Genomic DNA, 25,880 nt, shown 5'->3' on the forward strand with positions numbered 1-25,880 from the left:
CTTTTAATAAAAACTTTTTTTTCAAAAAGTAACAGTATAAAATTGGCCATCTAATTATTTACTTCAAAGACTAAATTTGAGGAGTCACCAAAAAAATCTTGCCCAGAGGTTTTAATGTATGCACAAGAGGTCAGTAACATAAGAGGGAACAAAATAAGTCCAGGATGAAGTACAAATGAATGGTAAAAAGACACTAAATGGGAGAAAAATGAATTGAATTCTGCGTCATTTTAATAATGTAGTTATAAATATATATTTTTTTAAAAAGTAAAGTGCAGTACTCCACTACTGTGTACTTCTTGTTTTTGTCTGTATGTATCTTTTTTTTTTTTGCTGCTACCTGTTTGTGACAAACACCTTCTAGATAGATGAGAGTTGGCCAGTTGACAACAAAAAACAAACAAACAAAAAAAAGAAAAGCTCAGGGGTTCACATGAGTGCTGCTGTGGCTCCGCCTCAGGGTGATCCACTTTAATTGACTTATCTCAACAAGTGGAGGCTGATTTCCTCTGCTGCTCACAGACAGATCGTCAGTGTTTGTCCTGGACTCCTCAGCTGCTCACACAGGTAGGAAACAAACAGAGCTGCGCTACACTGGAAACATGAAATACCGTCCTTATGACTCAAGAAACCGAACACGATGAATGATCATTGGATCTTTTGACATTGTATGTGACTACTGGTATTGGTAGTATTTATCTTAAACACATCATGACACATTAGTCATGATATGAAGCTTGTAGAGGCATGACACGGGAGGACTTTTAATGGATGAAAAATAGCAATATTTGCTTCCTTTCTTTTTGTTTTTGGTGTTTTCTGTTGATTGATCTCCTTTAATTACAATGGTTTGTTCTCCATCCACAGCCATGTACCATGAGGAACTTTTTATTACTTATAGATAATGATGCTGTGCTGAAGAAAATACTAGAAAGAACTAGAATGCCTTGATAATCTTAATCACCAGCTGCTACCCACAACTTATTAAATGTGTTTTATTTAATTGATGAATTTCATCAACATGTATTTAAGTTAAAGATGTGATCATGATAGGTTGCTTTATAACAATTTGCACTGAAACAGATGAGAAACTGATGAGATTATTTTCCACATTGATAACGAGGAAAAACACATCATAAAATGAAAGCTGAAGTGTGGAAAATCCATATTATTAAGTAGCACCCAAGAATTTTTCTTACCTTCCTGGGTCATATTTCTCAAGTCTTCAGTGCCGGATTGTCAGAGTGCAATGGGAATCAGTTATCACATATTATTTTCTTTACATTTTTGATGTTGTGCATGTTAAAATGTGTCAGGTAAGGTCCTTTAATGGCCTACAGAATTTTACTCAGTGGATTTTACTTGGAATCAGTACCATGCTGCAGTCTGCTAATTTTAAAATAGCAAAGCCGTAGAGAATTGAGAGACTGTCTGAAACATCGCACTTTAAATGTCAATAAACAAGCACTTCACCTGAGTTGAACCTTGTCCGTGACACCTTTTGCTGGTATTACTGATGGTTGATTGGCTTAATGAGCTTAACAAGCGGCTTCTGCTCTTTTTACAGTATATGCTTCTGTGGACTGAACTGTAGGCCGCAGGACCAGGATCAAGAAAGATACTGCCGACATATCTCAGGAATAGTCTTCTGTTTACCACACTGACAAAGTAGAGGAGGCAACTCCCTTGAAGCTGTGCACTAATTGTCCTAGAAGAGCTCAAGGAGCGACAAATTCACACTTATATATAACTCTAAAACATCATCAACAACATCAACAATGGGTAACAGCAAGAGTGGCGCTGTGTCCAAGGAGATCCTGGAGGACCTGAAACTCAACACCAAGTTCTCAGAGACTGAGATTGTCCAGTGGTATGAAAACTTCAAGAAGCAGTGTCCAACAGGGCGAATTACAAAAGAGGAGTTTCAGAACATCTACAACAAGTTCTTCCCAGAAAGTGACGCCCAAACGTACTCCCAACATGTCTTCCGCTCTTTCGACACAAATGACGATGGCACGCTGGACTTCAAGGAGTACATCATCGCTCTCCACATGACATCAACAGGGAAGACCACCAGGAAACTGGAGTGGGCCTTCTCGCTGTTCGACGTGGACAAGAATGGATACATCACCAAGTCAGAAGTCAAGGAGATCTGTACGGTGAGTTTTAGAGAAAGGGAAGTGATGTAGTAGCCTTGCAAACAACCAGTTATTGTAGTTTGCTAACTGCTTGGCTTCCAGATGTTGAGGAGATTGTCTGAAGGACCAGTTGAGCACTTTGAGTAAAAATGAAGCATGATCAACAGTGTCATTTGCATAGAAGTTGATATTATACCTTCCTGTATCTGTTAGAGGCTTCTAGACAAACATTGGTTTTGCAGACCTCACCAGTGATTAAACTGGTTTTAAGAGGGTGTAGGTTCCCCTGCATACTTTTAGACTGGAACATATTAAAACAAATTGGGGAAATGGACAGTTAAATTGATTGGTAGATGAAAAGTGAGAGAAAAGGATTGGCGGATGATTGAATCAGAGGTTAGATGGGAAATCACAGGAGCATGTTCTCATCAAGCATATGATCATAAGATGTGGCTTTATTTGGATGGGCAACTCTTTTTTATTATAGATTTCCATTTTTGTTGTCATTTCTGATCGCATCTCCATTAGCACCCACTCATTCAATAACTGCATCCCTTTCCTCGTCACCAAATGTACCTGCAGCATTGAAAACTATTCCGCATCTCATGGTATTACCCTTGTTAGGTAACTCAAGATTAGACTTGATTGATTGATTGATGCTGATAAACTGTTTAAGGGCTAAGCCTACATAGGGCTTTGGAGTGAGGATAGAAGGATATATGTATAAATATAGAATTAAGAGAATGAGTGGACTGGTTGGATCAAGAGAAATGTGACATGGTTAAAACTCAAATTAGAAAATGAAACCAATGTAAGGACTCTAATCTACCTAAACCATTTTGAGTAAACTATGGCAACCACTTGTTTCAAGAATGTGCATTAGCAGAAACAAAATTAAGCATAAACAACAGTATCATCTGCATACGGGATGATTTGTGACTTTTACATAATGCATTTTTGGTGTCTTTTAGACAAAAGTCAGCATTGGCAATTTCGCAGAACTTAACAATGAGTGAATTCTAAAAACTATAACCTCAACATCTGCATTTTTCTTCGTTAAATGTTTTCAATCGTCAGCTATAAAGTTAACAAACCTTTAAATCTAAAATAATACACCACTAATGCCATACTACTTAAACATATCAGACTTACAAGTTGGTTTCTGAGAGAAAAATGGCAGACAATAACATTATTTTTATTAACTCTTGATATGTATTTCTTGTGTAATATAATTCTCTCATGACATGCAAGGAAATAAAATACGTTGGCCATTTTCTCACTGATGATTTGATATTTATCTACAGTGTTGTAAGCTATATCGGCAGGTCAATATGTGTTCTGTCAATGTAAAATGTTCATTATTTAGAGCTTTCTGCACATCTGTGCATAGAGCTCATCTTCGGCGAAGCTACAGGAAAAGTAGTATATGGAGGCTCATAGTGGCTTACAATGATGCAATGACCGAGGTCGGTGGAATTTGCTTTCGGTACAACATGGTCAACCCGTTCTCACTACCAACTTGTCAAATAACGACGCTTGGTCAGTGACCCTCGGCATCTGATACCGATGCACAGAAGCACCCTTTAGCGTCCGTATGAGACGCACTGGGCTCTCAACTAACTCCGATGGAAACCCATCGGTATCATTATTAGTGGGTCGGAGCAAATGACGTAGAATGAAGAGCGAGAAAGTCCGCTTACAGAGGAATGTCGGGTGTATGGTTGTCTCAGACAAACACAGACTTTCACCCACGAGACCACTGTTCATGTTCTGTGTCAAACCAAGTCAACGTTGACCTATTTTACCTTACCTTTGTTACTTAACTTACATACATAACTTACGTCACGTACATAAGTTACATAACAAGCCTACTTATTTTATGTAAAAAGCCTACTTAAGTATATTTTGAAAAGACGCTATGCATGTAACGAATAGTCCCTGACACGCCCAAAACCGAAGCCAGAGGGATAACTATGAGGGTCACAGTTTGAAGCGTAGGGCCACTGACCAAGTGTTTGCATTTGATGAGTTGGGAGTGAGTGAGTGAGTGAGTGAGTGAGTGAGTGAGTGAGTGAGTGAGTGAGCGAATGAGTGAGTGAGTGAGAGTAGGCAGGGACCGATAGTGTCGCCTAGAGGGCATCAGCTGGAAGATGTGGTGGATAGGGTAAGATTGGTCAGAGATTATTTATTTTGATCTTTTGGTTGTGTGTTTGTGATACAGTGATTCAACTGATGGGAGGGGGGAGCCAATAATCTTCAGGTTCCCAGATAGTGCCAGTCAACTGTTTGTGTTCTTTAGTGTTCCTACATGGGAGGGACATCTGAGACATCTGATGTGCAATTTTATGTGTCACTTGGACGAGTCAGAAAACAGCATCATAGAGGCTCTAACCAGCCCTAAGAGGAGCTGCTCTCGGTACTCATCCAGGCTCAGAAAACACTACGTATCTCTTTTTTTTTTTTTTTTTTTATTGCTATGGACCCTGAGTCTGAAATAAATTGAAACACCTATGTGAGATTAACAATAAAAAAAAGTGAAAAATACGGTTTAAGAAAAAAGCCAAATCCTTCTTCAATCTGACTGAACAAGACCATTTGTCACTGATTTGACAGCCTAGACATTTTTTCCCCCAGTAATCTTTTCTTTAAGCTCTGCAATTGCAGTGAAATATGAGTTAGCAGTTTCAGTTTTCACAGCGCCGCCAATCTTCTGTATTTTTCCATATGTCTTGAGGTTATTAAATGTCTTTGTTAGAATGTCAAAAGTTTCGTATGTTTATCCAATCTGTTCCAGAAAGTAATATTGAAGTCATCGTTAAAAAGGTTAAAAAAAGAGACAAAAAAGTAAATACACCAAGTATAATACTATTTCTCTGAGAGCTCTGAAATCTTTACTTCCCCTGCAGACCTATTCATAGCCACCAAATTTCAATTTAAAGATTAGAGGTCATATAATCACAGAACAAAGCCAGAGAGGCCAAAGAGCTTGTTGGTTAATCTCTGGCACCACATCAGTTTGTTGCTGTTTTTGTCAATAGACACATTATGTGACAAAATGGTTGAGATTAAAGGACGACATTGCTGTGATGGTTCCTCTCTGTTTGCGGTCATGAGAGTGGAATTCAGACTAGTAGATTTTATATTAGCTGCGACTGTGATGAGTGGGAAGAGTGACTAAGTGGTGGGGGAGGTAATCCATCTTGTCTGAACCTCTCACGTCTTGCCCCATATAAAGGTGAAACGTGCAATATTTAAAATTGAATGCTACTCTATCATTGACCAGTCTATGTCTTTTTTTTTTTTTCCTAACAGGCGATTTTCAAGCTGATTCCTAAAGATGAGCTGGCTTCTCTGGCTGACGATGAAAACACAGCTGAAAAGAGGGCAGACAAACTCTGGAAGTTCTTTGAAAAGGGCGATAATGGTGAGATACCACAGTGCGAATGGAAACGCAAATTGAGTATCGAACCTTGTGACAGCATTGGTGCTCTTGCTTCTGCTGATTGATTTTGCTCTCTATCCACTGTTTAGTCAGCCATTCTTCCTAACAGCTCTGTCTCTGCTAGATGACTGTACAACTTTAAGTCCAACCACTTGTTTATAGTCCAGTGTAGAGTAATATCGCACAAAATGGGATTATGGCATGCCACTAGAATAATATACTTGTCATATTTTGCCGCTTGGGCAGAAGTCTTTTACATAGTATCTTGACATTGTTGTGAAACGGTGGTGCTTAGGTTTAGGCAATAAAAGCACTTGGTTAGGGTTAGAAAAAACATCCTGGTTTGGCTTAGCATGATTTTTCACGTAAGCTTCGGACATAACATCATGTGACTCAGTGGTGTAGCATCACGTGACATAACATCATGAGTAAAAAATCAACTTTTGGCCATGGGACAAACGCCGGTCCCCTGAATCCTGTGTTTTACCCATCCACCATCCCTCCTGCCCACCCTTATCAGACTTCTTGCTCTATATACTATACTATATCCGTGTCTAACGCTAAAGGATGCACAAGCACAAGCATCGGTATTTGATGCCCTGGGAGTGAGACCAGGCTGAATAATGACATCTCCATTTTTCAAACACAAGATGTATCAAGACAACACTGTTTCTACTGGCTCCTGACCAGGCCCCTAGCACACCTTCGAGCAGTATTCAGCTGAATCAAATGCTTCTCAGCTTGAGGACAGCAAACAAGAGAAAAACTGGAGCAAACTGATTCCTTTGCAGTCGTGTCGAACCGTTGTTCTGGTTGTTATCAAGGTTGCAAATGAATCAGTGTGCTCCAGTCTTTTTTCCTCCTTGGGACCTTTAAGAAGTTTCTTTAATGTCATTTCCATTTAATTTCAATGACCTGAACTAAACTTTTTCCTTTCTCCAGACCGAGTGGCAGAAGGAGAGTTTATCCAAGGAGTATTGGACAATGAAGACGCTCTTCGTTTGATTCAGTATACGCCTTCAAAGTAATTCTTCTACAGATTCTTCACTGTACCTGTCGTTTCCACTTTACCTTTTACTCTGCTAATACAGTGACACCTGACAGGACCTTCACAAAATGTGGACACACAGCAGGTGTGACGATAATGCCCCCATAGCTCGAAAATTAAATAATGATGCACAATCTCCTCCAGGGTTTTATAACATGTGTTACCAATATACAGTATGTGTGCTGCCTGAACAGCTTTATTCATCATACAGTACATCAAATAAATGTTAAAAACTCCTATTTGACTTTATCAACTATGAAGTATCCTCATACAACGGTTCGTATGATATCTTACAAAATGTTATTCCTCATTTTTCTTATTCACGAATGTCTGGCAGCACGTGTCAATTTCTGCACGTTACATGCATACAGTCTTTTCAAAATAAACTTCCATCTTCACAGATAACAACTTAGTTAGGTTTGGGCAAAAAAACTACTTGGTTAGGTTTTGGAAAAGATCGTGGTTTGGGTTAAAATAACTACGGAAGTGGTGTAACTTAAGTTCAGAAGTTAGAGACAAATTAATCAACGCTGACTCCTGGTTTCACATGGGACATGAACAGCGGTCTCCTGTTTTTTTTTCACCCCCTTCCACCCTAGACCGGCGTTTGTCGCTCTTCATACTTGATTACGCATCGATTTTGTAGGATATATACTGTATGAAAATTACAGTGCATTACTTTTCGTAGGTATGAACGGTGCATGAGAACAGCCTGATGAAGTAGACGGCAATATTCCCTCATACACGTGTGACCTAATTGGCAATTTCCCAATACTAAATCAAATGTGTGTTAGCCTCTTCATTGAAGTTGCAATAGATGAAGCACATACGTTATTTCTGAAGCTGTCAGTGTTTAGTTTACATTTCTTGAGAAAATGTAATTATGTGTTTTAGCAACTCAAGCACACATTTTAATATGGTAACATGTCATGTGCTTTAGCTAAAGTATCATTACCATGAAATATGTTGTTCTTTTCTTATTCTGGGAAGCCTAGTCTCTCATTTTATTATTTATTCATTTCTGGGATGTTTTTTAAAACCCTGACCAACAAGCAAGTGCAGCAAGGCGTAACTGGACCTGTGGGCCCTTGTTGTTGTCTAATTTATTATCTTTTACAGTGGTCAATTCATCCATATGGCACTATCGTATATATTTGATGTTCTAGTTAAGTGGTGCACGTTGGAGAATAGGTTTGTTCATGTGCAGCAACATGTAAAACTAAGTGTCGGTCCTGGATTTCCCTTCACGCTTTATTTATTCAATAAATCGAAACCATGAAATTGTAATACAACTTGTGTCAGAAGTCCTCTTTTTTAATTCTTCTCTCTTTTTCAGCACTCGAAAAGCCATATGGAAATGGTCAAAGAAAATTGATCAAACTTCCTTGAGTGCGCAAAAAAGATTTTATGCTCGCTTCAGGTGGTTTTTGCCTTTGATGAAAAAAAGTTGATGCGCTAAATTGATAATGGAAATGCCTTTGCCGAATAAGTTTTGTGGTTACCGTCAATGCATAACCTCGGCCATCTTGTGAGAGTTTCACAAATCAAGGGTTACCGTCTAGACACAACCGTAGATAGGCCAAGGCAACTTGGGAACCTCTACTTCTTCTTCTACTCTGTTTTTTGGCGGATTACAGCCATGCATACGGCGAAGCCTACACCGCCAACTTCTGATGAAAATACGCAGTCTAGTTCATTCGCTCCAAACCAGTTACCTTGCGCGGCATCTGGATTCTCACAATGTCATGAGATCAAGCGAGAATCGCGGGATCACATATCACATGAAAATCCATCTTGTCAGGCTTCAAGTAAAGCGTTTCTGTCCCACAAGCCAGAGCACGGACCAGCATCCTGTCAGGAGCTACTAGCAATTACGGGCGTGGCTTAGGTGTGTGTGACGACACGGAGAGGCGCCTTGTTTGTTCTAAACGGCGGCTCCTAAAGAGGTTAGCGTAGATGCTGCTATAGCATCAGTTCTATCAGAACTGGAGAGTATTTCTTTGTTGAAAGAAGAGCAAAGAACGGCACCGAAGGCTTTTATCGATGGAAAAGATGTTTTTGCTCTTCTCCCGACTGGCTTCGGTAAGAGTTTGATTGACAGATGGTTCATCTAATCACCTGCCAAGTATGTTTTGAAAGTTTCAAAACAGTTTCCAATGACGGCTTCTCAGATGGTTCTGTATAACAAACCATCTGGCAGGTCATGATGATGGAAACGCGCCAAATTTGCATTTCTTTATTGCGAAAAGTTAAAAAAAGTTTGCTTAAAATTAATTTGACAATTGAACGGAAACACGACTAATGACAATGCTAACATGCTGATATTGAGCAGATAATGTTTAGCATGTTTAATTTAATAGATAAAATAGTTGTCAAGATATTTGACTCAAAATCACAAATGTGAACCTCATGGTGGCACTAGAGGAAGAATCAGAAGTCACTGAGATTCATCCTCTGGGAACCACCATCAATCTATCCAACAGTTCCATATATATCTCAATCTGGACCAAAGAGGTGAACCAACATAACATTTATTACTGCAAGCGTGCACTCTAAAAAAGAATACACTGGCTGAACTTAAAGAAATGAAGGTAACAACTTGCATGCATCTTTTTAAGTAGTTCCAACTATGGCATTATTGAGTAAATCCTTAGAGTCTTTTGTAGTCTGACTAACCCAATTAATTAAGTATAACCAACATGATTTGCTTTGACTTCTACAGGCTTAATTAAATTCAACCAACTTAATATTAATCCAAACATTGTGGTGATATTAAGTTGTCAAATTACTTTATTTAAGCTACTCTTACTTATTTATTTTAACTCCATCCTACTCATAAATGTCCATGCAAATTGTTACCTTAATTTTTTTGAGTATTAGTAGATCATTTCACCTAAGTCAAAATAAATAACACATTTCATTTCCAGTTTTTATGATGAAACAGTTTATTTTAGACTTTTTAAACACTTTTTGTCCAACTGGTTTCTTTAAACCATGAACATTTTTCATACCATGATGTGTGCACAAAACCATGTCCAATGTCACTCATTCCCAATGAGATCAGCACAGTAACCCAAACTTTCACCAGGAAACAATCGGTTTGCAGCGACATTACCTTCGGGCTGGCTTTCAGTTCATCTCGTTCTAGTTCGAGAAGTATCTTTTGAAATACCTCAAAAGTTTTCATCAGTTGTTTTGGGTAGCTGAGGTTGAGCACGTATATCAGCCCCATCAACAAGGCTCAGGCTCGTGGCACAAAAACAGCGCAAAAGAAGTGTGCTGAGTTTCATAACTGTGATGCATGAACTCTTGCCCTCCTTACAACACCAATCCCCCTTTCCGCCGGCGTGAATGACGTTGGTCTTCATGTGCTCAAGTTAACCCACTTTTTGAACAGTTTATACAGCGTAAGACTACTGTCACAGCTTAATCTCTAACAACAGAGGAATTACACTTAAAAAACTGTTGTCCAAAGGATAATCCACATACCCCATAGCAATTTTCCCCATTTACAGTGGGATCTGTGGATTATCTAAAGTAACCAGGACACTCTTTCCATGTTGCTGCTTTGACTGTGAACATACAGTATATGATAGTTTAGATGGTCAAAGATCTAAAAAAATATCTTGGCAATAATTGTTCTTTTTTTTAATTTCTTTTTATTTTGTGTCTTTAAATATTTTATTGTTGTTGTCTTAAAAATAAGAGCCCAACCCTTCGTTGTGTCCAGATGTTCACAGCTGGCCTGTTTCATTCAAGACAAACACATAATAGTCTCTATATGAAAGATTAATATTGTTTCATAATGAGAAGACCTAGTTTACATTCTTGCTCCACTTTCTGGGAGACATCTGCTGTGTTTTTTTTTAAGTAAACATGCTGCTTATTTCATTATGAAGCCAAATTCATTTCAAAGGATATTTTATTAGTCCACCAAAGAGGAAATCAATTTCCTTCCAAAATAAAACAATCACCTCTTTTCTTTAAAAAAAGAAAGAAAACATTCTCATGGAACTTCTTTGACTTTAAGCAAATAAATCCTCTATACGCTGTGCTTAACAGTATATAAATTAAACTTGTAGTGAGAATCAGAAGCTAATTTAATGGCAAATGGAAGCTGCAACATCATCAGAATTTACAAAGTAAAACGCAAAATTAAAGAATACACGTGTTAACCGCAATTACAAACATGATGGCAGAAACACACTGATTTAAATACATGAATTAACCCCTTCATGTCCCACAGGTTGGGTTGTTTCTTACATAACCTGTTGTATAATTCAACTTCATTTACATTTTCAATCACTTTCCACATACTGCTCAGTGACCTGGCAACCCAGTTTATCTCTGCCTCACTGCCTATATTATGTCAATCGCTCTCTCTCTCTCTCTCTCTCTCTCTCTCTCTCTCTCTCTCTCTCTCAGTCTTATTCCCCTGACTGGGGAGATTATTGACATAATCTTCTGTCCACCATTTGAAAGCATCTGTCTTAATGTCCAACTCTCTCTATTGCTGTAATCTTTTATTCCCTATTCACTTTTCTTCTTTTGTAGTTAAACATAAACACAATGGCAACGCAGAATAACTTGGTATACACATTCATGCAATCCAGTTTAGTTGCAGGTAAAAAAGAGCCTGATAATGTTTTACTTCTTGTATTTGTCTTGGTTGTAAAGAGAAATGATAGAAGATAAAGCTGTAATACAAATAGATGTAAACTAATTTCTTACCACATTACTCTTTGGGAGTCATTCCTAAAAGTTTGTGTACAAACTAAATATTATTGAAGCATTGCCTTTATGTTCATGCTGATGATATAACTGTTAGTGTCATGGGCATCTGAGTCTAGAAATTGTCTATTAGAGAAATGAAGTGAAGTTTTGCTTATAAAACCCTGGATTCCAAAAATAAGCTAACCCCCTTTTAACATAATGAAAAGGCTAAATGACTTAGGTAACTGTGTTTCATAATTACAGACGTGTCTAGACAACCCTATATATCATGTTCTACTGACAATTTTACACAACTAAATTCATATCGTTATTGCAAAAGTCTCAACATAAATGTGATGATTATATAGAATCCGTGTATCAATAAGATTTCATCAGACAATGAGGTTTGTTTTTATTTATCACCTTAAACTGGAGGGGATTTTCATCCATTCATGCAAACATAGATTAAAAACAAAACAGCAAATGTAAATAACATCATATACCTATGAGAGTGCATTAAAAAAAATACAGAGCTGGGGGGAGGGAGTAATATTCAGAGAAAACACTCAGATTCAGCAAAAAAAAACAACACTTTTTTTCATTACCACAGCTTTGCACTTCACTGTTTATTCCTCATAAATTTAAGACTTTATAATCTCGCAAATTTATAATTTCTTTTCTTGTAAATTTGCCAATTCAATCTTAGAAATTCTGAGTTTTTTTTCTCCCCCCCTCCTCCGGCTTCGTCATCTTTTTTTTTTTTTTTTTACCTGTAATCGCCCTAATATTCCATTGTATACCACAGTCATGGTCACAGTTGCATCATTACCATTTCTCAAAACCTTTAAAATTTACATCTGAATACAGTCTTACATGCTCTCACACATCTCATAAAATAACATGCAATCCCTGAAGAAGTCTCTGTAAGGCCGTATTTACACGAGCAAAGAAAACTGAAGTTTTATTGATCTGTTTTTAGCAAAATTGTATAATATAAAACAGTCCTGGAAGATGATTGTCGTTGCATATTGTCACAAAACCAATTTCTGTTGTTGGACTTGGATGGTAAATGGACTTATATAGCGCTTTTCTAGTCTTCGACCACTCAAAGCGCTTTACACTACATGTCAGCATTCACCCATTCACACACACATTCATACACTGATGGAAGAGGCTGCTAAGGTGCCAACTTTGCCCATCAGGATCTAATCTAAATACTCATTCACACACCGATAGCTATGCCTTTGGGAGCAATTTGGGGTTAAGTGTCTTGCTCAAGGACACATCGACATGTGACCCGGAGCAGTCAAGGATCGAACCACCGACCTTCCAATTGGTGGACAACCAGCTCTACCCTCTGAGCCACAGCCACAGCCGCCCATGTTGTTTTATTCTCTGATGTTCTGTGTACATCCAGCCTGTGTTAGCAAATTTCTCATGAGACATATAGAACAGCCAGTCTTCGACATAAAAAAGAATTACCTCAAAATGTACTGATACAAGTATTAACGGGATTTTAACAGGATATAAAATTATAGTAGACACAGCCTTCTATTGACGTGGTCACACATTATTGCCTTTTGGTCCTTTTAACATATTTAAAAAATACAATTAAAACTACATTGTTGTTAAAAAAAGAGATGCCATAGTTTAAACATTTTATACACTTTTTCCAATTTTTTTTGTGTTTTGGTCTTCATGTGATTCCAACTGCTGACAACTTCCTTTAAAAAAAAAGAAAAGAAATGAGCTTCAAAACATCAACAGTTGTTGACTCTATGCAGCTTTTAGCCTCTTTTAGCCAATTGTTTTGGTTCTTCTTCTGCACATAGACTTGACGGTTGAGTCTTACGAGTTTTACCAAACTTCCTCATAACAATAGAAGTTTGCAATGACTGCAACGGGATGATAATGTTGCTCCGTGTCTGCTGGATGTGTAAGTACTGTACGTGATTATCTGCTCACTTGTTAGCCGTAACAACGTGATAAACCAACACTGCATTGGAGCCGTGAGTTTGATTTGGAGTCTTTCTGTCCCTTTAGTGGTCAAGAAATTGAATGACACAGCTTGAAATGATCATTGTGTAACTTGAAAACTGTCTAGAAATGCTACAATTATCATTTGAAAATTGCATATATACAAAAAAAACAAAGGTTTTTGAAGGTATATGTTCAAGTCTTGGAATGTAGTTTTCAAATGCGATATGAAGAGCCAATCCTGACAAGATATTGTCACAGACCTCGGTCCCCCGAAGTCTTAGCAGAGTGAGCCCTCTCTCTCGTCCTGCAGAGCGTAATCTATCTCGTCCATCTCCCGTTCGCAGTCTTCACATCCCTCAGCGCCACATCCCTCCACCACCACCATACCATGAGGGTCCACCAGCTTTCCCCCTCCCATTCCACATCCTCCCATTCCAAATCCTCCCACTCCACCCATTGTTCCCAAACCCATCCCCCCCCCTACTGCTCCCATTCCTTCCATTCCGACGCCATTTCCCCCAAAGCCGACTACTCCTACCCCCATTCCCCCACCTCCTCTTACTGCTCCCATTCCTCCCATTCCAGCTCCATTTCCTCCCATTCCCATTCCCATCCCCATCCCCATCCCAATGCCAACTGCTCCCACCCCTCCAACTCCAATTCCTCCTCCACCAACAAGCAGCGCTCCCCCGGCGCCGCACGTCAGAGGACCGACAGCCGGTCCCACTCCTCTGGGCCACAGAGGGTCCATGAGCGCCCCCTGCTGGCCGAGCTGAATCAGCTGACTGACGGAGTAAACGCCTCCGCCGCCGGCTCGTACGACCTCCTCGTAGGAGGGGGCGCAGGCAGCGGCGCGAGCCTCCTCCAGCCTCACCCGGGCCCGGTGCTTCATCTCGATGATGGTCTTGGTGTAGGAGTTGAGCGTGGCCACAGCAGCCGCCATGCAGCAGCTGAAGGACAGCCACGCCATGCTGGTGAGGGAGGAGAGAACATTTTGACCCCTTTCATAAGATCACAAGCTAATGCAATTTTTGTCACACTGCAACTGTCACAGCAATGTGCATCCACGATCCACGCAACGTATCCTCATGCAACGGTTGGTATGATATCTTACGAAAAGTTATTCCTCATTTTCTCATGCATTTTCCTACGAACGTCCATCAACACGTGTCAATTTCCGCTCGTCACATGAATAGTCTTTACAAAATAAACTTCCGTCTTCACAGTTAATAACTTGGTTAGGCAACGAAACTACTTGGTTAGATATTGGAAAAGATCGTGGTTTGGGTTAAAATAACTATGCTTGAAATACTTGGTTAGGTTTAGGTAACAAAACTACTTGGCTAGGTTTAAGAAAATATCATGGTTTGGGTTACAATAACTCTGGAAGTGGCGTTACTTAAGTATTGACATTACATGACAAATAAATCAATGTTGACTTCTGGTTTCACAAGGGACATGAACAACGGTCTCCTGAGCGAAAGTCTGGTATTTTTGGACCCATCCGTCCACCCCGACCTCCTCCCTACATGGTGTTTGCTGCTCTTTATACTTCCTGCTTCACGATTAAGTGAATTACATACAAATTGATTTCATGTGATATGCACAAATTACAGTGCATTACTTTTCGTAGGTATAACTACGAACGGTGTATGAGAACAGCTTGATCCACGTGCATTTTGGACTTTCCGGCTCTCTCAAAACGGATCAAATTTGCGTGACAAAATTTCACCCTGAGAGCAAATCTTGCAGCAATACCTATAAAACGATTTGCTTTAGTTGCAAAATTTCACATTTTTAAACGCTGGTTGTGACCAAGCCTTAAGTCAGATTTTAGGGAGAAGGTTAAATTGAAACAAACTTACGCAAAAGACCACCCATAGTCCCAGGTCTGTGGCCTCCAGTCTTTTGGGCCCAATGCAATGGTCATCTGAAACACTGTGGTGTACATCATGTGTGCCATCATCCCCATCATACCTGGTAGAGGAAGAAAAGGCAGAGATAGAGTTAAAAAATTAATCTGATTATTTTGAAGAAAATGATGAGAGATGAAAGACAGAGACAGGAATAAAGAACATTTGAAAGTATTTACATCGGTTGTCATCTGATCAGCAAAACAACCCGTCTAAACTCTTGAAAATCACATTGAATTGAAATCATTGAAAACCTGAGGAGAATGAATAAACTGATATTGTCACAAAACGAGAAAGAGCTCCTATTTTCTTTTGTCTTTAAATTCAGTGATTGTTCCAACCAGAGGAAATTCAAACCTTTTGCATTTATCATCACTTTAATCGGAGCACAAGAATGAATACCGTAGTAAACATAATTCAAACAATGGGGCTGTGTGTGGTCAAACAAGTTAAAGAGTTTTGTTTTATAACAACTAAGCAGAGAGTTTCCCCCCTCCTCACCTGAGAGGACAGTACACATGGCGGCGAAGGCGTTGATCTTGAGGGCGTTCATCTCCCTCTTGGCACAGAGGCAAATTGATTCCACCCACATCAGCAGGAAGCCCATGGCCAGAAGACCAATGTACGTGAACTCACTGATGACCGAAAGCCACAGGACACCTGTGGGAAAATAATAAATTTTTTTGTGTCCTTAAAAACTTCGTACAAGCCAATAAGAGTGAGGATTTGTGTGACGCTAAGTAATCTTTTTTTTTTATTTTAAGTTTTCTATTACCGACCTTGTGTCTCTCCTGGTGTCAGCTCAATGAAGCTGCGACACTTTTCTTCCTGATCTTCACCTGAAAGAACAATCACAACAGAGCTCATGTATCGACATCCTGACGATGATAAACATGAGTCATCGGGTCATCTGAGTTATGAAGTTATTGTAGTAATATCAGACGGCAACCTCCGGGTCTGAAAAGTGAAGGCAATGCTGAAGTGCCTTAATCTTGCATTCTTTCTAATACCCAGCAGGGGGCGACTCTCCAAGATGGCGATGGACAAAATGCCCAACTCGGGGCTTCAAAACTACAGTCCACAAACCGATGGGTGACATAACAATAATATTAGTTATAAACTTTCTAATATGCAGTCTATGAGTAAAATGGCACATTTCGTCTTTAAATATTATCATGTTGAATCTTTAACATTTTAATTGAATGTCAACCATCATTTAGGGGATTAAAGCAGAATGTATGTTTGTCCATACAGCCTCTGCCATAACAAAAGCACAAGGATTAGAGTTATTTTACAACTGTAATATGAAGTTTTTCAGGGGCGAGATGACATAAATAATCTCTTGCAAATGCTATGTCTATTCTCATCCTGAAAACATAACAAAAAGAGTTGCTTTAAGCCCAGTGGTTCACATTCCTATGGGACGAAGAATTAAAGGTCAAACCACTGAAAATATCCACCAATCACATTGTCTTTTAGTGGAACAATGATTTCTCACATAATGTGTGCTAGTTCTGAGGAGGGTCTAAATCGTATGTACTCCGTTGATCACCTCTCATTTACAGTAATAGGAGGAGATGCTGGTACAGTAACATCAAATTGGTAGAAATGAAAAGGTAGAATAGTAGAAAGATCATTTTTAATGAGAGGGATAGACAGAAAGCGTGTTTTTCCATAAACAGACGTTCCCTCCAGTACAGACCTGCTGTCAGAACTAGCACAGACTGTATTTACAGTATTTCTGAGGCTATAATAATCCAGCCTTGTCCAAATTATCCTCCTTAATGAGTACTAAAGAGAGGCTTAACTGTAAATCATCTATGTTGATTAAACACATTCTTATTGGTAGCAACAATATAGTTACACTCTGGGTTGATTTCTGTTCATCATTCAGTTGCTGAAGTGGATGCTTCAATCAATACTTATAAACAGGTTTTAAAATGTTAAAGTATGACAACATAATAAACTAGAATGGCACTCGGAGAGTGCAGACCTCCGCCCCCCTCTCATTCAGCTTGCACCATCATCCACGTGTATTTTTGTTTATGTTGAGATCAGCTGTACGTAGCGGAGCATTGTAAAACACTTCATTCAAACTGGACAGAAAGAAAATAAAACTCACCTAAACCGTCGTCGTTACTCTTTCCAACAATCACCAAGTGTGCTTTGGTTGAGCTCAACTGTAATTTCACAGAGCTTAATGTGAAAAACCGCTGATTCTACAGTTGTTCCCACCCCCCACACCCCCTGCTCTCTTTTTGTCTCTCTCTCTGAAGAAAGAAGGCGGGGTCATGCGTCATCAACGCGTCATCAGCTACATTGCGCATCGGATCATGATCCAGATCGCCACCAAAATTCAATGGATTGTTCATTGTGCCACGCCCCACCCCTCCAAAAAATTTCATTCAAATCCATTTCGGACTTTTGGAGTAATCCTACTAACGGACAAACCAGCAAACAAACCAACAAACCAACGCTGGTGAAAACATAACCTCCTTCCTAGGCCTTCAGCCTAGGGCGGAGGTAATAATACGATGTTAAAATCACACTCAGATACCTGTTGTTTAATCTTATAATCTGTTCTTTTAATTTTTTGCAAAGGATAACTGATATTTTGGTGTGAATAAAAACATATTTGGTTATGGTACATGTACATCACAATATTCGGTGACGGAAAGTAACTAAGTACATTATTCAAGAACTTCAATACAGTTTTGAGGTACTTTTACTTTATTTTCATGTTATGTTATAATATATATATGTACTTTATATTTCTACTCCACTATAATTCAGAGGGTTTTACTCCACTGCATTTATTTGATAAAGTTACTCTTAAATTTTAAATAAAAAAACTTGAATTACCGCCTCAAAGTTGTATTCCTCTGCCAACCAGTCAAGTTGCAGTTTACATCAATTTCTGTCCAAATCGGCATCACTTCATAATTTCATCCTATTAGACATTTTTGTGAAACTGTCATAATTACCTCCACCAAGGCCGAAGGCCTAGGAAGGAGGTAATGTTTTCCCCGGTGCTGGTTTGTTTGTTGGTTTGTTGGTTTGTCCATTTGGAGGATTACTCCAAAAGTCTGTGATGGATTTTAATGACATTTTTTGGAGAGGTGGAGTGAACTTACTGCTCAATCAAACTGCCCATCAATGTTGGTTGTAACGTAACTTATTCCTGTAATCACATTACTTTTATTGCTAATGAAGTATTTCAAATTGCATAAGCATATTTCTTACTGAACTGGTGTACATGCAGGTGCTTCCAACAATGAACCTTTGAGTACAAACTCAGTTGCTTAAAGGGGACATATCATGCTCATTTTCAGGTTCATATTTGTATTTTGGTTTCTATTAGAACAGGTTTACATAATTTAATGTAAAAAAAAAACTTGACTTTCCTCATACTGTCTGCCTGAATATGCCTGTGTTTACAGTCCGTCTTAAACGCTCTGTTTTAGCGCATTTCGACGGATTTGCAATGAAATTGCAACAGAATTGCGTTGCTAAGCAACAGCTTTGGTCCATGTGTACTTCCTGTCAGCTGATGACATTCACATACATTGCAACCAGGAATAAACTGAGATACATTTAGAATGTTTATGTTTCAATCTGTGTAAAGGGTCTAAATATTGTATATTTGTGACATCACAAATGGACAGAAATCCTAACAGCTTGTTTCAAATGCAGGGTTTCTGAATACGAGCTGTGTGTATTTCCCTGTGGATTGAGCGTTTCAATACTTTCACAGTATTTATATAGAACTTAAGCCTGCTTTATAATAAAAAAAACATGATTATGATATGGGACCTTTAAGAAAAAGCCCAGTCTGCTCTGATTGGCTTGTGAGAAAAATATGGTGCACATTTGCAAAGTTAGTTCTCAAGCTGCGATGAGGCTGCATGTGACATAGGAAGGGGAGCCAGATCTGAATGGCTTATTGAATCACATGTTTTCTGATCTAGACAGCCCACAAAAAACTGCCTGGGTTGTCTTATGTCACAGTTTGTGGGTTGGTAGGAACTCTGGATACCCAGATGTATGAGCACAAGCACTGGAAAAGTGAGTTTTTCATGATACACCCCCTTTAAAACACTGGGCTCTTGTCACGTTGAATGTTTTCTGCTCCCATCACACAAACCTTCGTTATGCTTCTCACAAGAGAGCCAGAAGCCGGTGTGGAAGTAGCGCTGCATGTACTTGTCTTCGCCCGTCTCCCAGATGTAGTGGACGGCGTTGGCCATCTGCTTCTTCTTTATCCTGGCCAGCTCCTCCTTCTGCAGCGGAGACAGCGTCACGTTGGAGGGCGGGTGCCTCGGGTCCGGGGTGGGGGCCTCTGGATGGAGAAAAAGAAATGAAGTTACTCAGGAGTACATGTATCCAAGCCAGCGTGCCAAGAAACTCTGACATAAATCCTCAGAGAGGGGTCTACGGTGTGTCACGGCGTGGTAACGCAATCCTGCCCTGAAACACTGTTCTTTAGGTAATCTGTCATTTTCCATGGAGAGAAAATTGAATACTACATGGAAACAAATAGGCTTAGTGCCGAGAGATAAGACAGCAGGTCACTGAATCCAGATAACATGCAGTCGCAGATACAAAGTTCTGAGATTAGCAACAAAGCCGGGATTATGTGAATCTCTGCCAGTCAAGTCAAGTGTAAAATACTTGAATATGAGGTGCAAGAAAAATATTGCAGCATATGCATGTAGGTGCATTTTTCATTTTAGACTTGACCCTTAAAAAATAAAGTCAAAGATTTACAAATTCAAGCATCAATTTTCGTTTATTCTAAACAGGAACAAAGTGTTTGGATTGTTATTGCTTATTTCCTGGTGAAAATATGATCATACTTATATCATGTGGCTGTTGCAATGTCTGCAATGGCACAAATAAGTTGTTGTGAAAGTGACTGAAATGTAAGATGCATCCCTGATTTGGTAACACTTTAAAATAAGGAACAAAATATGCATTCCTAGTTACACTTCTGTTGAGGGAACACAATCATTCATTTAGTAACATTTAATGAAATCAATAAAGTACTGATTAGTTTATTTGTATGTGCTAATTAAATGCTGATTGATTGCAGTCTTAATGAATTAGCAGTTAGATCTTGATTTATGTGTTTTACTAAAAAAAAATCCATCTGGATAAACTTGTGAAACGACATACACATAGCCTGTATGATACATACTGTATGTCAGACTGTTTCCAGTCAAGTAATAGTTCATAAGAAGGCCTCCTTTTAATAAGTTACTGGATCCACACTGTTCTTACAGTTCAAACTTTCCACCAAATCTAATTGACAGTTGTTGAAATTTCCTGCTAATAATCATAGACTGTATATAAGAAGTGGACGTAGTCACCGTGACGTCACCCATCGGTTTGTGGACTGCTGTTTTGATTAGGGATGCACCATTACCACTTTTTTTCAGACCGAGTACAAGTACAAGTACTTACATTTTTTGACTCGCCGATACCAAGTACCGCCGGGGAGGGACGGGGCCCCCTGCTCCCGGTGCGACTGTCGACCGGGGCAGATTGTCCTCAATGCGCCCCAACCGCGTCGTGCAACCAGGGCGGGGCTCGGCCCACGTAAAAGGCGCCAGGGGTCTGCGGCAATGTCTGCAAACCACCAGACCCATCTTGAAACACGGACCAAGGAGTCTAACGCACGAGCGAGTCAGAGGGTGCAAGCAAAACCCTGTGACGCAATGAAAGTGATGGCCGGCGTGCTCCGGCTGAGGTGGGATCCCGGCCCTGCGGGGTCAGGCGCACCACCGGCCCGTCTCACCCACACCGTCGGGGAGGTGGAGCGTGAGCGCGTGCGATAGGACCCGAAACATGGTGAAGAGAGGTTAACGTCACGCTGCCGTAAAGTGGTATCGGTGCCGTTTTGCGAGTACGAGTACGAGTACCCGAGCACAGTATCAGAATATCGGAGTATCAGTGCATCCCTAGTTTTGACAGATAATTAAAAATGAAAATGTAAACAAAAAACAGTAATTCATTTCCGCTAATTCTTTTAAAAATCCACAGTGAGCCACCGGAGAGGAGCTAAAGAGCCGCAGGTCGCTGACCCCTGCCATAGACCACCTTTGTAAAAGAGATGTCTGTAAAACTGTTGACGGGACACCTCGAACTGCAAACAAAGTCAATTAGGACTCTTTGAATTTTTGATCCATGGAGGTTTTTATATTTGTAAAACTTCCCTTGAGCCGAGAAAAGTGATTTCAAAATATGTGATCACAATGTAAAGTCTATGGGCTGACCGGGAGAAACATACTCAGTGTGCTGCATCCCCCATAAGTAAACCTGGAAAACCTTTTTTGGCGCCTGCGCAGGACGAACAATTCTCATTGGACTGAATCGGCGCCATCTTTGGGTCTGGGGATCAGGTTCTCATTATACATTCATGGTTTTATTGACATTATGACGGCCTCACCTGTGGTGTACGGCTGGCTGTTGTTCATCCCGCAGTTCTTCAACTTGACAGGTGACAGGCAGAGAGGCTTCACCACCTTGTGCGTTCCTATACACCAGTAGGAGGTGCAGAACGCCAACACGGACAGGGTGAGGGCCAGTGAGGTGAGGGAGAGTGACAGCAGGGAGCGGTTACGTCTGGACATGTTCTCCAACATTGTTGCTTCTCAACAGGAAGGAGAAACTCAGGGGAGGAATGACCAGAGAGTGTGCTTCGGTTTCACTTTGAGAGTTGATTTTGGTTCAAAAATGGCTGACAGGTTTTGTTGACCAATCAGGATGAGGATGAGAGGAGCGAGGGGTTTCCGTGACACCGCAGTGACAAGTCAAGATGTTCATGGATGGTAGGAAGGAGAGAAGAGACAGGAAGAGAGGGGGGATTAGGGATGCTTGAGAAGTGGAGCAAAGGTTAGAGGTCGGGTGGAGAGATGAAGGGAGGGCGGGGGCTTGAGGAAGGAGAAGAGTCGATATGAGCGGAGGTCAGAGGACAGCGTGGAGGCAGATGAAGTACTGGGATTTAATCACTTCCAGTGAGTAAGACAGAGACAGATGTGCAGGCCAGAGGTTGCAGGAGGAACTCCAGCTCTCCTCCTGCTTCAGCAAAGTAGTTCATCAGATCTTCCTTTTCTTCTCGATGTTACGGCACCAGCCAGGCAACATGTTTGGCTCCACACATTCTCCTCGCCGAGCTGCGACTCTACCCCATCACGTCTCAGATCCTTTTCTGGTCTGATGACTTTCGCTTCTATCGGATGAAGATAAACGTCTAAATCTTATCCTGCGGATTTTGCGACTAATCACACGCGCTCTCTGGGCACATCCCGTCCTCCAACAACCTGTTCCCCAGGTTGTCCCCAGGAGGGATTGAGCTTGCGAAGGAGTGATTAGTCTGGTATCTCAGGCCTCTATACCTCTGGGCCTGGTAATCTCTGTTATCTCTGTTAATCTTTGCAGGGTTAGGTGGATGAGATTAATGTCAACTGACTCTCACGCTGTCTTTGTCTGGATGACCACCTGAAAAGTAAAGAAGGGAGACAAAGGCAAACATCTGGATTAAGAGACGAACAGCTGAGTTATGTCTTTGTTCAAGTCATTTATGATTCACTTCACTTGTGTCTGTTGTTACTCCAGAACATGTTTTCATAATGTGGGTTTTGTTTTTGCTGAGGCTCAATACATCGGACGTATTTTAATGCACAGGAAGCACTTTAAGATCCAATAAAACCGGCCATGTCTAGAAGGTAACACGCAATTTGTGAAACTCTGGCGAGATGGTCAAGAATAGGTATCGACCTCAAAAAGGTTAAAGTCAGGATAAGCCGGTGGACAGCACGTCTCGCCGGAAATTTTGAAGGTTTTTGCAATTTGCGGGTTACCTTTTAGACACGACCAATAAAACCAGTAGGCTAAACAAGACACTCAGAGTCACTCAGAGTCATCTCATCTCTGTCCTTTTTTGTATCCTTTATTCTGCACCAGTGCAAACTCTACAAAGTTTAAAACTTGTTCCAGCTTGACAACTACCTTTGCAAAGGTGCACCATGTTTTTCTCCCAAGCCAATCAGAGGCGCTAAAACGGAGCGTTTCAGACGGAGGGTGAATACAGGTATATATATTGAGACAGACAGGATGAGAACATTCTAAGTATGTAAACATGTTCTTGTAGAAACCCAAAATACAAATATGAACCTGGAAATAAGCACGATATGTCCCCTTTAAGAACAGTTTGGCTTCCAGTTATCATGTAGTGCACTATGAGCTCCATCTGCAGCACCATTTAAAGGTCCCATATTGTGCTCATTTTCAGTTTCATACTTCATACTTTTCTGGTTTATACACTATTTTGTGTTTCTACAAGAACATATTTACATGCTGTAATATTCAAAAAATGCTTTATTTTCCTCATACTGTCTGCCTGAATATACCTCCATTTACCCTCTGTCTGAAACACTCAGTTTTAGCCCATTTCAACGGAATTGCAACGGAATGGCGTTGCTAGGCAACAGCTTGGGTCCATGTTTACTTCCTGACGTCATTCATATACACTGCAACTGGAAATAAACTGGGACACATTCAGAATATTACGTGTAAAACCGTGAAATGGTCTAAATATTGTATATTTGTGACATCATAAATGTACAGAAATCCTAACGGCTTGTTTCAAACGCACAGCTTCTGAATACGGCTTGTGTGCATTTCATCGTATATTGAGCATTTTGATAGTTTACCAGTATTTATATAGCACTTAAACCTGCTTTATAATATAAAAGACATGAAAATCTCCCTTTTTAAAATATGGGACCTTTAAACTATTTACATACAGATTTCTTCTGTTTCCGCGCTTTAAAGTTGGAAAAATCATCTCGTTCCTGTCTGACAGTAACTTATACACTCTATTCTCCAATGGATGAAGTTTACACGGAGTAAGATATTCAAAATATTCTACATGTCTTGTGTAACGAGTTAAACAAATTGTCCTCGATATTTGTTATCTTTAGAAACTTTAGGATGGCCACTAGAATTTAGAATACAGTTCTGTGGGTTTGAATAATGTTTGGCAGCAACAGGATGAGTCTGTATTGAGCCCTCCCCCTGTTCACATGTCACCATCATTTTAATCAAATCATTCCAATCATAAATGATCAACCAGGCATTGGGCTTTAATTTTTTCCATTAAATCACCTCCTGGTGTGAAACTATAATCCGTACAGTACACTTAGGCTGCCATTGTTCTGATTTTACTTACTTACTGGTGTTTAAATGCTGTTTGACTGGTCTAAATGTCACTACGCAGACATTAAAACCACAAATATATTCTTCAGATTAAAACAGCTGCAGATTCAGAGTTAATAAAAGTAGAATACATACTTAAATGCTTTCCCTTTGTATCATCTCATCATGATAAGCTGAAATCTTTCCCTTCACGCTCAACTTGTGATCAGTTTACACTCGTGCAGCGAAATCAAAAAGCTCAAGAAACAACTCACCGTGTTTTGCGTTTCCATCACCTCTCCTCCTCCAACACGGATTCGGTTTCCTTCACCTTTTCCTCTGCGCTCCCTCATTGCTCTCTCCTCTGTCTTGGGTTGAGTTTCCATCAGAAACCCACCCAGATTCCTCTAATCCTCACAAGTCCATCTGTTACTTTCCCTCCCCTTTGCTCCCTATAGTGTTGTCTATTCATCCACAGCTCTCCTGTCTTCTTCATCTCTCCTCCTCTCTCACTCATCACCCTCCTGACCTCCGCTCCTATATAGTGATTAATCTGACAGTATGGTATACAGTAGAACAGCTTGGATTGAGATGAGTGTGACAGTGTGTTGTGGTATCATGGTCTCTCTCTCTAAACTTCAACCCTTCTTAACAGCTGTACAGCATATAGAGCAGCTGGCTTTAGGTCAATCCCGTGACTTGAGTCGTTGGTGTGAATCTCTGATTGGAAAACTAGTGAGCCGCCAGGAACGGCATGTTTGGAACAGTGTGTTCAAACTTTCCAGGTTTTTCTTGCTTCAGCTGACTTTGTTCGAATCGGTGGCAATGACGGTCGCCTGAAATAACTGCATGTACTATAATTCAAGCAATTTAATATCCAGTGGTTGGTTGTGCTTTGCCATCTTGAAGAAAAAGTCAGCACTGATGCTCGTAAATTTAGCCAAGATCACCGATAAAGAAGATGACAAGACAAGTCCATTATCTTTAGTTAGTGTGCATGAGCCAACAAGTTGTACAGGAACAAGGCTGACACGTCAGGTTGATTTAAACAAGAGTCTGCAGCCATGCTAGCCAACCTGGTCTCACTCCCTGGGCGTCAAATACTAACACCCGTAACGACTGTATGAGACACACCAGGCTTTCAACTAAAGCCGGAGTAATACTCGCTGTTGACTACGTGTCTGTTTCAAAATGTACCTTAAAGGGAGATTTGTCAAGTATTTAATACTCTTATCAAAATGGGAATGGACAAATATTATATATACTATTATTATACTCGAGTCAATGATGCATTTAAGTCATAATTGGGACAAAACAATGTTTGATATGTCAAGATATCACTATAGTTACAACTGTTATCATTATAAGTATTGTAATCTCAGGATAATGGACTTGAAAATTTAAATATGGTCAACATGTGTCATTACTAAATTGTGATCTCTAAACAC

At 40.0% G+C, this 25,880-nt stretch overlaps 2 protein-coding genes across 2 annotated transcripts; one reads left to right on the forward strand and one right to left on the reverse strand.

The window, feature by feature from the left end:
- The first annotated feature begins 479 nt into the window (after positions 1 to 479).
- On the forward strand, positions 480 to 7,917 carry LOC119502767 (recoverin-like). Its single transcript, XM_037793964.1, has 4 exons — positions 480 to 567; positions 1,568 to 2,159; positions 5,451 to 5,562; positions 6,523 to 7,917. Exons 2-4 carry the CDS (start codon positions 1,779 to 1,781, stop codon positions 6,606 to 6,608), a joined length of 579 nt encoding a protein of 192 aa, XP_037649892.1. The 5' UTR covers positions 480 to 567; positions 1,568 to 1,778; the 3' UTR covers positions 6,609 to 7,917.
- Positions 7,918 to 12,659: 4,742 nt separating this feature from the next.
- On the reverse strand, positions 12,660 to 24,935 carry si:ch211-232m10.6 (uncharacterized protein LOC572203 homolog). Its single transcript, XM_037795070.1, has 8 exons — positions 24,708 to 24,935; positions 21,683 to 22,734; positions 19,379 to 19,573; positions 16,014 to 16,073; positions 15,736 to 15,894; positions 15,187 to 15,298; positions 14,033 to 14,292; positions 12,660 to 13,747 (listed from the first exon to the last, which is right to left on the reverse strand). Exons 2-8 carry the CDS (start codon positions 21,876 to 21,878, stop codon positions 13,599 to 13,601), a joined length of 1,131 nt encoding a protein of 376 aa, XP_037650998.1. The 5' UTR covers positions 21,879 to 22,734; positions 24,708 to 24,935; the 3' UTR covers positions 12,660 to 13,598.
- Positions 24,936 to 25,880: the final 945 nt, after the last annotated feature.

Source organism: Sebastes umbrosus, chromosome 15, assembly GCF_015220745.1.
Source record: "Sebastes umbrosus isolate fSebUmb1 chromosome 15, fSebUmb1.pri, whole genome shotgun sequence".
NCBI lineage: Eukaryota > Metazoa > Chordata > Actinopteri > Perciformes > Sebastidae > Sebastes > Sebastes umbrosus.

What these genes read in the sequence shown, in the direction of transcription:
- LOC119502767 (XM_037793964.1), top strand. Translation starts at nt 1,779, where the DNA reads ATGGGTAACAGCAAGAGTGGCGCTGTGTCCAAGGAGATCCTGGAGGAC. An exon ending in AAGTCAAGGAGATCTGTACG is followed by an intron (nt 2,160 to 5,450) that starts GTGAGTTTTAGA and finishes TTTTCCTAACAG; the next exon opens with GCGATTTTCAAGCTGATTCC. An exon ending in CTTTGAAAAGGGCGATAATG is followed by an intron (nt 5,563 to 6,522) that starts GTGAGATACCAC and finishes TCCTTTCTCCAG; the next exon opens with ACCGAGTGGCAGAAGGAGAG.
- si:ch211-232m10.6 (XM_037795070.1), bottom strand. Translation starts at nt 21,878, where the DNA reads ATGTTGGAGAACATGTCCAGACGTAACCGCTCCCTGCTGTCACTCTCC. An exon ending in TTGTGAGAAGCATAACGAAG is followed by an intron (nt 16,074 to 19,378) that starts GTTTGTGTGATG and finishes TTGTTCTTTCAG; the next exon opens with GTGAAGATCAGGAAGAAAAG. An exon ending in GACTATGGGTGGTCTTTTGC is followed by an intron (nt 14,293 to 15,186) that starts GTAAGTTTGTTT and finishes CTCCCTCACCAG; the next exon opens with CATGGCGTGGCTGTCCTTCA.